General features: G+C 43.7%; 1 protein-coding gene across 2 annotated transcripts in view; it reads right to left on the bottom strand.

Moving 5' to 3' along the window:
• Positions 1-6,443: 6,443 nt before the first annotated feature.
• The window catches only part of LOC141949164 (sodium/hydrogen exchanger 2-like), a 30,167-nt gene continuing 24,425 nt past the window's right edge, over positions 6,444-12,185 (bottom strand). For both annotated transcript variants that reach the window (XM_074882420.1, XM_074882421.1), the window contains 2 exons: positions 9,924-9,990; positions 6,444-8,321 (listed from right to left, as the gene is read on the bottom strand). In XM_074882420.1, coding sequence (XP_074738521.1) covers positions 8,185-8,321; positions 9,924-9,990 — 204 coding nt within the window. In that variant the 3' untranslated portion in view covers positions 6,444-8,184. The remainder of the gene's footprint in view (positions 8,322-9,923; positions 9,991-12,185) is intronic.

Here is a 12,185-nt window from a genome sequence, read left to right as displayed (position 1 = left end):
AAGAGTGCAAGGAGGGCAGAAGAAGTCGTTGCATCTGGTATGATGGAGCAGACAGTGGGTGAGCAAGGCAACAGGGAGCTGCAGGACAGGGCCAGCGGGTCACCTCAAAGGTTAGGTTTACCTCTTGGTTGGTCACTGAAATGGAAGAATGGCTTCTGGTGTTAGTATAACGAGATGGAAGTCCCCACGGCAGGGTTGAATGCTGCTCTTGGCAGGTAGAGACATCATTGTGTGGCCTTCAAACAGGGAGCAGTGGATGTGCCTCTGGCGGGAGAGCTGTGGTACAAAGGCCGTTTTCAGGGAAGTGAAAACATACATCATGTCTCTGGCCTGATTAACCATCCCTTTTCTTCCAAGAAAATGTTTAGTCAGCTAAGGGAGAGGAGAAATCATTTTGACAAAATAGAGCCTCCCACTGAAAACCCTCGGCGTGCCCATGGGGGAGCAGCGAGCAGCTCTGCTCCTCCTGAGCTCTCTCGGCAGTGCTGCCTGGGAAACGAGCCCTCCTCAGCCCTGCAATTCCACAGCAATAAACACACACTGTCCCTCCTCAGCCACTTACTCGCCCTCCCACATTTAGCTGCCTTCTCCACTAGAAGAAATCCCTGCCACTGCGATCCCTGCCACTGCGATAGGTTTGCACGTAGGTGTTTGTGTCCAACCCTCCCTACACCTTCACTTGTCCCATTCCTACACATTTTAACCCTCTCCCAGCCCAGTACATCCACTCTTTTTCCATAGTGTTGAACTGCAGTAACATAGCCACCTCACAGCCATCTGGTTACTTCACAAGCAACGATTACTGCCACGAGATGACCTCTTTGTATTGAACATAAAATGATTAATTAAATACAAAATCCAACATATCTATCACCTAAATAATCTTCAATAAGTGTAGTTTCAATCAGTTGCCATTTAACTAATGTGTAATACTGGTTAAACCTGTCTGAAGCGACAAAGAAAATCGGTTGCCATCTATTCTTGTGATCTATATCTCAAAGCTGAACACGACTGACGGGGGAGCTTTGGCGATGCTTGAAGGAGCTCGGTGAAGACAAGGGTTTGCACACCAGAAGTGAGGACTTTTTTTGCCGATTGCACTGCAATTGCATAAAATTAAAATGCAAAGTGGGCACTTGTGTATTTTTAAAAAAGGGATTAATGCACACTTCCACATCTATGTGTGTGCTTTTTAGTCAGCTGTATCTGGCATTGCTCTATGTATGCTAATGCATATTCGCAAGTGAGTGCTGTTTGCCATTTGGAAGGTGTCCTCAGCAATTCTCAGTCCCACTGGCAGAAAAACCCCTGCGTGGCTGAGCATTGCTGGTGCCCAGCCTTGGCTCCTCACGGGCTGCTATGTGCCCAACCAAACATTTTCCAAATTCTTGGGCCGTGGAATAGGAACTGAGTTTGCAAGGTCAAAACATCTCTCCATGCAACGAGCTCTCCCTTCTCCCTGGCACATCCCAACGCACGTGCTCATCACCATTAGGATCTGAAAAATTCCTGGACATGATGGACAATGAGACCATTCCAGGGGCACTGGCAGGGACGGGGACAGGGCAGCTGCTCCAGCAGCACGGGGTGGGAGCACCCATGCTTGCAGGGGATGGCTAATGCCCACAATGGGGCTACAACCCCCTTATGCCTCCTTCCATTCAGCTTGATTATTTTTTTTCAATTAGATATCAATGCCATTGCATCCAGCCAGCCCAGAAGGTGCTGGCTCCTCACACCAGAGGAGCAAACTCCTTCAGCCCCACTCGGCCAGAGTTCATCTAACCTCTGCACTCCCCTTGCTTCTCTATTTCTCTATTTTGCTTGGGGAGAAAAATAGATAAAATTAAATTTCTCATAATAGGAATGTTTTTTCGTAAGACTAATAGAAAAAAATAGTTCTTTTACTCTTCAGAAAAAAACATCTTTATTAATTATAAGATTCAACCCATTCTGGTTTTGAATTGTAAATTAGTTTTTTGGTTTTCTTTTGTGCAAGTATTTTGTTCATATAGATTTTATACAATGCAATAGACAGCCTTGTTAATAGACAGGACACACATATACTAGAAGAAAGGGGAAAAAAAAAAAAGAAGAAATGGCAAGAAAGCCACCAATAAATCATTCCAGCCCCCCTCTCCCTCTGCAGTTAGAAAGGGCTGGGGATTTTCTGATGAACTAATCAGAAAATGTGGTGTTTAAAAAACACATAATTTTTCAGGAAGGGCTGGGGTGAGCGAGTACCTCTGGAAAAATTTTAAGAAATGCATTTTTTCATTTTGAATGTTTCATTTCAACATTTTCAGAGAAAAAGTTCCATTCTGGAGGGCAGAACACCTTTTGATATCTATCAAAGAATGAATGCAATTATTAAATATGTAAATTGATGTAAAATGCTTAATTTTTTTTTTAAATTATGATTGACTCATCCATATTTTTTCATCTTATCGTTTCCTGGGCTGCTTTATGATGTTGCCTTTGCACCTGAACTCTGTGTGGAAATGTTGCCCCTGTGGAAAATGTGTAGTGTTGAGGGTCGGACTGCAGACCTGGGGCCACACTATTAACATCCAACATCCAGCACTTGTTATTGGGGGGCCATAAAAAAGCACAGTGGGGGCATAAGGATGGACCAGTATCTGCCCAGCCCGAGCTCCACAACCCTTTGTGTGTTTGCAACATGTTGTAGGATAGGGGGGAGAAACAGGAATAAAAGTGCTTTTCCTATACATAAATACCGTAGAATAAATCCTGAAATCCATAGATTTTTGATTTCCCTACGATAACGGGATTTCACTCTCCATCTCTCAGTCTCACCAAGGGCTCAAGGAGCCCTGATTTTACTCTTCCAGAAGAGATGATCTTTAATTTAGAGAAGAAAATAAATGATCTGCCAGTCAGAAAGAGCAAGCCCTGGTACCAACACTCACCCCACTGGCCTCAGGTCCTGCCAATGCTCTGCCCAGTCCATCCCACTCCTCAGCACGGGGTCCAAGAGGCACCCCCAGAAGGTGATGCAGCTCCTGGTTGGCCCTTAGGACCACACTTATTTCCTCCTACAAAGCAAGTCTCTGCATGTCAAACCTTATTCCCAGGCGGTAGGCAGACCAGGAACTCCTCTGCCTGCCTCCCCAGCCTGAAGGTAGGTGTTTGTGGGGGTAGCTGGGGAGGGGAACAATCATCCAAAACTAGTCTACAACCTCCTCTCATCACTAGCTGCTGCCTGAGTTAATAGAACACTCCTGGAGCGCTATAGCTACAGGCTTAGGACTCCCACCCTAAAAAAAAAAAAAAAAAAACCAAAAAAAACCCCAACCACCAAACCCAAAAAAGTAACATCCTGACCGATTTTCTCAGCGTATAGAAACTGGTGATGATGTTGGTTGTCCTTTGCAGCTTGTGTTGGGATCTCTGAGGTGCTACACCAAAGCTAGGCAGGTGTATTTACTGACCATCGTCACCATCCATGCAAAAGTCAGACACAAACACCATTTAATTACCAAGGAAAACAACACTCCCTTTCCTCCCTTACCTCTTCTGGTGCCAGTGGGGAGCTGCACTGGGGTCCTCTTACCCAGCGAGGTTGAACGAGGGTGCCACCACAGACAGCACTAGGACCCACCTGTAAGGAAAGGAAAGTCATATCCTGGGCATTTTATTGACCTTTATTTCATAATTGACCCTGATGACTTTTTTTTTTACCCTTAAGCTTTTAAACTGAAATTGTGAACCTCCAGAATATACAGACTTGGGGCTAGTCAATTCAGATTTTTCACAGAATCAGTGCTTTACCTTTTGAATGATCAAAGACTCCACCAGCACAGTCTGAGTTATCGTTAACTTTTGTGTTTTGATCCATGCTCACAGAAAAATTGTATATTACGTAGACAGATCAACATATTTTCACTCTCTCATGCTGAAAGCAGAGAATTTCTTGCAATTTTACAAACAGATGTGATATCAGGGCTGCCTTCAGAGACTTCCCCGAGCCCCTTTGGAGAGCTGCATACCTTTCTGCCTTGGAGCTTACCCTGATGATCTGTCAGGTCCCGAAAGACGTTCCATGTAGTGTTTTCTTAGGTAGGTGGAATGAATCTCTCTCGTAGGTCTCTGCCTTTAATGTTGGCTCTGCAAACCTCAGGACAAGAAACCACTGAGGAGAGAAAAGCCATCAAGACCACAAGTGCTACCCAAATGGTACCAACTTTGCCTTGAAAATGCCACCAACATTCCCGGATGGTTTTGCAAAGAGCAACCCCCCAGTATGAACTGCACGGGAAGGGAGGGGAATAGATATCCATATTGACATTTGCCCCTTTAATTCTGCATTAAAATTATAATCACTGGTTCATCTCCATCACATGCTCCTTTTTCATCTCTCCTGTCTACATGTCTCTTGGAAGAAGCACTTAAGCCTGGATGTTGAAAGATTCTTAATGTTTCTTATGAGGTTGAATACCCCCCAGTGCTTGATGTCAGAAAAGAAAAAAGCTCAAATTTGCCTCACCTGCTTCTTAAGTGTTGCCAGTACTTTCCAGGATTAAGCCATTATGATCTCCTTAAGCAGTCATGAAATAAAATAAACAGAAGTGTGATTTTCTGGTTAAAATAAAAATTAAAAGAAGTCCACGTGCTGAACACACATACTTTCTGGAGTTGCGAGAGCAAGGAAGATTTATAGCCTGATTTTTAAATGCAGCTGCTTGATCTATGAGCCCGGACTCTTCTGATGTAGTTTTTGGGCTCTCACTTTGCCATTGAGCTACTCCCCATCATTAGCAACTTTTGGCTATTTTAACCTTAACTTTCAAAAGACTCCTGTAAACTTCCAGAGTAAGCACAGAGCAATAACTCTCTGAACTACTAAAGGAATCAAACTGATGCAATTTATTTTCACAGAACCATGCAATATTCAATGATACACTGAATCCATGTTTTTAACACTTTTTAAAGGACTAAAACCCTGGAAAGAATTAATTAGGCATGCTCTGAAGCCTGAGCATTTAACAGTTTTCCACTCGGTTGTAGAATTTTAAGACCACCAACACTGGATACTGGCAAAGATTATCAAAGGTATTCTGGGCTGAAATACATACTAGTCAGAGGGCTTGGCCACTAAGCAACTGGAAAATACTTCATGAAAGCTTTAGCTGTGCTATTATATTTTGTAAAGAAACTTTAAGAAAAAATCCATAGTATCTAGAAGGTTAAATTTGGGGCAGAGTGACTCACTGGGAAAGTATGTACTGCACAGAATATTGTCTTCTCTGCAGATCAAGCAAATTGTTAATACATCAGAGAGGTATTTATGGTCCCAGCACTACGAAGCAGGGTTGAAAGGGATTAAAGGGCTGGGATCTGCACAGGATCCGGCCAGAGCATGTGTACAGGGACGCGGGGCCGGCTGGAGCAGCCTCTGCAGCCACGAGCCACCCAGCCCCACACCTGGAGCTGAGCAACATCTGTAATTGCTAGAAGCTGGGAGATCCTGGCATCAGAGTGTCTCTTGTTGTGCTAAAGTGAGTTGAAAATATACAATTTTGAAAAACGCATGCAAAATGTTTCTTTTTTTCCACATCAGACAAAATTTTAGTTCCGTTTCCTGGAAGTGTCCGGATTTTGTCAAGCATTTGTGTTGCCCACTACAGTATTACAAAGAAATCTACACATGCCAGAACAGCCACCATTTGATAAGGTCCTTGGTAGCCCATAACAATATTGCAGAGAAATCATTTTATATGATGGGAAACTCAAATAGAAAAAGATCATTACTTAACTACCCAATGCCGAGAAACATGATGGATGTTGTACAAGACAAAGATGGTACAGGCACCCAGGTATTTCAGAAAAAGCAAGACAGTTCAGAAGCCAAAAGTAAGAATGAAAAAAAAAAAAAAAAAAAGAAAAAAACACCAAGCAAGAATTGTCCAAGGGATTTACAAAGTTTCTAAAGTTTTTAAAAAAACTTGATTAAAAACTCTTTGGCAAGCAAGTTGATTTATTTTCCTTTTTGCTCTCCAGCTACAGAATAAAAAGGACCTATCTTTAGTAAAGCTTTCTACAGCTATTTATTGTGCAGAACTTAAAGAAAAATTTTAAACACTGTGGTCATTAAACTGCAGGTCAACAGCAGACATGTCAACCCCAGATAGCCGAGCACCTTCAGATTCAGTATTTTTTTACCTCTAACTTGTATGCAATCGCTTGTGCCAACAAACAGCCCATTTTTCTCACTCGTTACAATCACTCGCCTGGCTCATGATCCTGCAATCGCTGACCAAGGGCTGCACGGGGCAGAGCTGAATGTGCCACTGTTCGAAGCGGATCTGCCAGACTCGCTGTGCCGGACCGATGACACCCGGAGAGACACCCCCGCGTGTCACCAGCTACCACTGATGTCACCGTGAGCGTGTTGCGGATGCAAAGAGGTAATAACTCTTAGATGATTGCATAACACCGCATATTTAATTGAAATAGAAACCCAGTATGTTACAACATACTCAAATGTGTTTAAAATTACATATTCAAAGATGGGCAGTTTTCTAAACAAAACAGACAAATCCATGACTCCCATGCAAGATGGATTAAACTAAGAAACAAACCAAAATTTGAATAAAGTAACTGAAGACGACAATGTACTTATACTAAAATCAGTAAGTACGTTTATATATACACACACACACAAAATACACATATAAGGCTAAAAGGTCCAATTTTCATTTGTAATGAGGTGAATTTCCAGGGATGGGGCAGTGAAGAGTGGCTTTCAAGTCAAAATGAACTACATCAACTTATGTCAGGACACCGTAAAGGAGTTTGTTGAAATGAAAATGAGACCCCCTACATCATTGCAAAGCAAATACACACAATTTTGTGTCTTTAATTTAAAATGAAAGCGTCAGTGCACCAGGCAGTGGTCTCCTAATGGAGTATTTCTGCACACAGGAGATTGGCTCTGGAAGTCCAAAAATATCATGGAGGAGAGTATGTGAATTCCTACAGTTTCTTTTATTTTTATTTCAGAGCCACTTGTTCTGATTAAATACTCATGGATCCTCCAATGCAGAGGAAGGGGAAGAGAAAGAAAAATGTCGATGTTTGCAGTGCTAAAACTTACCCTATTGGGTTCAGCTAAGGACAAGAATTTGAAGGCTTAAACACTTACCTGAAGTTTCAAAGAAAATTACCCAGATGTGGAGGTAGCTGTCTTCCTCAGGTGCTATCCTTCAACTTTACCTGCATCTGCTCTGCACCTTTATTGGCAGAAGCACTCCACAGCAGCCAGGTTTTAGGGCCCTTTCCCTGGTGTGTCTTTTAAGGAGATGCATTCAAACCTCCTCTGCCCCTGCAGCTCTCAGCCATGGCAGCAGAAATCATCTGAGATAGTCTTTGCAGACGTGCTGCAACCAACCAACCACAGCTCAAGGCTTGCCCGTCTATTTACGGGCTGGCACACTCACCTCCTGGTATCACCACTGGATTTGGAGCTTCCCCATTTTATTTTTTGAGGTGAACCACTCCTTAAATGATTTTTTAAAAATCGTTAAGAATATATTTTCCCCTTTTAACACAGATGTAATAAATTCTCATTAAAACAACTGTGTCTAGGTGTGGGACAGTTCCTCTGGTAAGACACACCACCTTATTTAATGATACGATTTAACTTTGGACTTTACATGATTAATGTTCATAGTCAAGACCGATGAGTTCCTGAGGAGCAGAAGAGATCTTTCGCTGTTTCTGCTGTCTTTCCTGGTGGCATGCTCCATCACCTAATAAAACCTTCCTTGAGATTACAAAGTTTTTCCTAACATAGACTCTAAATGCTCCCTGCTGTTTAGTCTATCCCTGCTGACTAATGAGAAGATCTGATATCTCACCTTATTAAAACATCCTTTCTTGCAGCTGTAGACAGTTTCAGCAATTTTCCCAGACTGAACAGACTAATTTTTCCTAGACATTTCTTAGAAATTCTCTCTCACCCGTTACCTTGCATTGCTAGTGCTCAGCTGTGCATGTCTTCCCTTGGTTCCCGTTAAAAATCCAGCATTGTGCAATAACCATTTGCCCTGTCCATACTGTCCTTTTCCATATGCATCTTATTTACATTATCTACATGTATAGTAGCCATCCATGAAGCAGAGGTAGCCCCCCCATGGGAAGCCAGCAGCATCACTTGTGCTTTTACATCTCCAAAGTCAGCTCTTTCTCCACTTCTTTCTTCTCCCCCCAGGCTGTATCGCTGGGCTGTGACTGTGGGATGACACACACCGACTTTGACCGGTTCTCTTTCACTTCCTGAACCTTTTCCGCATTCCCCACTGCGGGAAGAGAAAAAACACCAACTCGTATGAGAAATGTTCTGTGTGGATCAACAGGAATGAAGAAATACCAGGAGCTACTGAGGTGGCCATTTGCTCACTGGGGATGAGCTATTCCACTGCAAGGATTGCTTTTCAATTATAAAACAGAAGACAAAGATCAGTGCTTCAATGGAAGAAAAGAAAAAAAAAAAAGACAATTTAAACCCTATGTTATACTTTGAAATATGTTACGTATCTGGATCAATATCATCATTCTACCTATATTCTACATACGTTCTACATCATATTCTACAGCTCTTTATTTAGCAAGCTTTTAGTTATTTGCTTAAAGAAAATCATAATGGAAGAAAACATTAGAAATAGGACACAAAAAGGTTGAAAGGAAACGTTCTTGCTTCTTAAATATTTTTCCAGTGCATATGTAATAAAGAATATTCTGTATGCTAATGTTAGACCCAGCCCCTTAACCGCTCTCAGGCCATATTGGGAGGCAACATTATTTTTTTCTGTAATTTTCAACAAATATTGAATCTTTTCAGTCATCACTTTTACAGACATGATTGTGCTGAAAGGTGCTGTGCCAAGTACTGTAAAAATTCAGTGCTCAGTTTCCCACTGAACATCTCATTGTGGTTCAGAGGCTAAAATTACTCTGTCTACAGTTTTGACTGGCTATACTGTGTGTGAGGCTTCATTGATACTAAGTTGTTTTTTTTTTTTTTTTTAAGTGTGAAACCTAAGCTTTCAGTTATCTAAAAACTGAGCTTGGGCTTATGAAAACATGAGGTCTTGAGCCACTGATCTTTCTGTAACAGATATTCAAAACAGACATTGCTGCTAATGGGGCACTTGGAAAGCATTTTAAAAATACTTAGCGAGCAAAAAAATAGATCTTAATTTTTGGAAAGCATTTGGGCACAAACTTCATGTTTTGAAGTATCATTCATTTTTACAAGGTTTTAGTTTATGCGTTAGCGTCACCATAGGCTGAATGATCTGCAATTACTGCCAAACATCTTAGTGCTTGGTGGAATATGAAGAACAGTACCAGCTTTAAATGCTTGTCTGGCTGGACACAGGAGACGAAAAAATTCTGTGTAAATTCACGCACCCCCTTGCAGCAGACAGGTAATAAGGAGGTCAAACACCTGGATTGGGACCCAATTCTCACTGTTGTGCTTCCCAGCACCACTGCCTCTGCTGCCAGCAGTGCATCCCCACACATGAGGAATCCTGTCTTGTGTGGGGCTGAGATGGGGCACTGGGGCTGGGAAGGCTCTTGGCTCTGCTTGCTCACTCATGATGCTCATTTAAGGAGCCCCATTTTGTCCCCCAGGCTGAAGCGATGCCCCTGTCTGCCCCACCTGCTGCTGCCCTGCCTGCACCACGCAGCCCAGGTCTTGCCGCTGCTGCCTGCAGCGAGGTAGGGAGGGCAGGCAGGCTTTGCCTTGGCTGTCTCCCAAATCCCAGCTCTGCAGCGGACATGCCATGGACCTCAGCACATCCTCCCTGTCACCTGCTGGGCCATCCCTGGGGATGGCAAGGACGAGGAGGGGAGGTGGGAAATCACTGCCGGCACCCACCAGCTCCCCAGCTTACCGGTGAGGGAGCGGCACAGCTTGGGCTGCGTGCTGGAGTCGCCCTGCGCCGAGGAGGAGTCATCTTTCTGTGATTAAGGAAGAAAAGTACTTTAATGCATTTATGAAGATTGCTAGCAAGTCTGTTAATGACACTCCTGCTTCATAAACAAGCCATTTGCGATCCCCAAGGACTCTGTTTCCATTTGTTTTACTTTTGCCAAGAAAAACAAAAAGAACTATTGCTAAAAATAGACCGAATAGATGGCAGGAAATATTTACAGATGCTGATTTGTTTCGAGTTGGTGGAAGAGGTCTGAGCACTCCAGGAGTGATTCGGCAGATTGGATGGGAAGGAGCAGCCCTGGAGCAGGGAGGACGGGGCAGGCGAGTGCGGGAGGCAAAGCCCATCCCCAGGACATGGACGTTTCTCACCTTGGCTGTTCCCCACCTTGGCTGCAGCCCAAGGAGGCAGGTAACGAGCTTGCACTAACGAGCTCCCTGTTCTTTCACTCCAATGCTAATCTCCACCCTTCAGGAAAAAAAAAAAAATAAAAAAAAAAATCAGGTAGCATAATGCTGCCTGAATTGTTCAGTGCTTCTGTAAACTGGGAATAAGTCTCTTGCGCAGCTGTGATTTGGCACCTCAGTCCAGAAGCCCAGACTGCCAAAATAACTCTGGACACCTCCCAGCCTGGTTTTCTGTTTTGTTTCGGTTCGTTCTCCTCCCTCCCCTAACGAGGACCGATGCCCTCCATCCCTTGTTCACACTTTTATTGACCATTTTAATAACAATGCCTTCCCGGCTCCAGCAGCAGCGCCTGGCTCCCTGGAAAGCCATTCCCAGGGGCATTTAACGATTCTCAGAGCATGCTCCATGAAAGGGTTCCGACATAATTACCAAAGGCAGTATGTCATTTACGCACATGGCTTACAGGCAGCTCCAAATAAGCTCCTTCTGGGGGAGTGTACTCATGTTTTGGCAGAAGAAAAGAGGACGAAGTTGCCTGGCTACAGGTGCAAGGATTTTCTGGGTGCTCGGTGGTAAATAAAAGCCATCCTGGGTCTCAGAAACCGCCCTGCCAGCATACTCTGTGCTGGATCCTTGCCTAAAATAAGGCAAGTCCAAATCCGGACAGCGCTCAGAGCCAGCATGATGCACAGCTCCAGGAAGCAGAAGCCTTCAGCAGGAATTTTGTCCTTAGGCAGAGGAAGGCGAACTTTCTGCTGGAAATAGATAGTCTTGGAGTTAATCCTCTGGGCTACGATTCAGATCTGAAGTCACCTCGTAGTCTTGCCAAGGGTTTTCTGCCTGTTGTAAATCATTTAACCTGCACCGTTGGCTCGGGAGGGATGAGGATTGTTCTTTTCTTATTTCTCTTTGCCTTCCCTATTCACTCTTCACCCTCTCCTTGGCAGGGGCTTCTAACACAGCCTAAGAGTCACCTCGCACTCTTTTCAAAGCAAAGGTAGACACCTAAAGTGCAGCAGATCCCTAAGGCACCTAAAGCCACCCGGGTTAGAGAGAAGAGGTGATTCCTCCTGGCTGAAGCCTGGCGTTGGCCACGGACTGGTGCCTGTCCTGGTGAGGGCACTGGTTTCTCCACACTGACTGTGGAAGAAGATGGATTTTCCATCAGGTGAGATGAACTTCACTCTTGGCTCCTCCCCAGCCTGGTGGAGCCACAGACCTGTAGAAAGATGCTCTTCCATACCTACCTTATTTTTGTGGTGACTGATACAGGGGGAGAAGACCAACCAGCACCTAATAAATTATGAGAGGAATCTAACCGAGCTACAACAGCTTCATATTTTAATAGCAAAGGGCTGACTTCACTAAAAAAGAAAAATATATACGCAGACAGCCTGCGAGGAGAAAAAGCAGTGCTTCTACTGAACCTAAAGGGATTTTTTAATTATTCACTCAGCTCATAACATCTGACTGAATGTATGGCCAAAGCTTTTTTCAAAAAGACTGGCAACAGAAGACATGCAGGCGTTTCACCAGCAGCAGAGGGTTTTCAGTGGCCCTTTGCTTGAAGTTTGTTTCACAGTTCCTTGATTTCCAGTTGGGTTTGCAAACACAGTTGTAATGCTTCCATCTCGTGGTGAAATGCAGAATAGAAAAATGAGTGGCATGAGAGCATCTCGTTTTTTCTTGCTGACTCAAAACCTGGAAGGCCAAACTCTTCCCTTTGGGACTATGAAAGATGGAGTATCTGACAATTAGAAAAATCTCAAACACTAACTAGCTGTATTTTCCATTCATCTCTTTTTTAAACAG

This window comes from Strix uralensis, chromosome 13 (genome assembly GCF_047716275.1).
Source record: "Strix uralensis isolate ZFMK-TIS-50842 chromosome 13, bStrUra1, whole genome shotgun sequence".
Classification (NCBI taxonomy): Eukaryota; Metazoa; Chordata; class Aves; order Strigiformes; family Strigidae; genus Strix; species Strix uralensis.
Note: the sequence above shows the minus strand (reverse complement) of the source record. Positions and strands in the feature narration are given on the sequence as shown.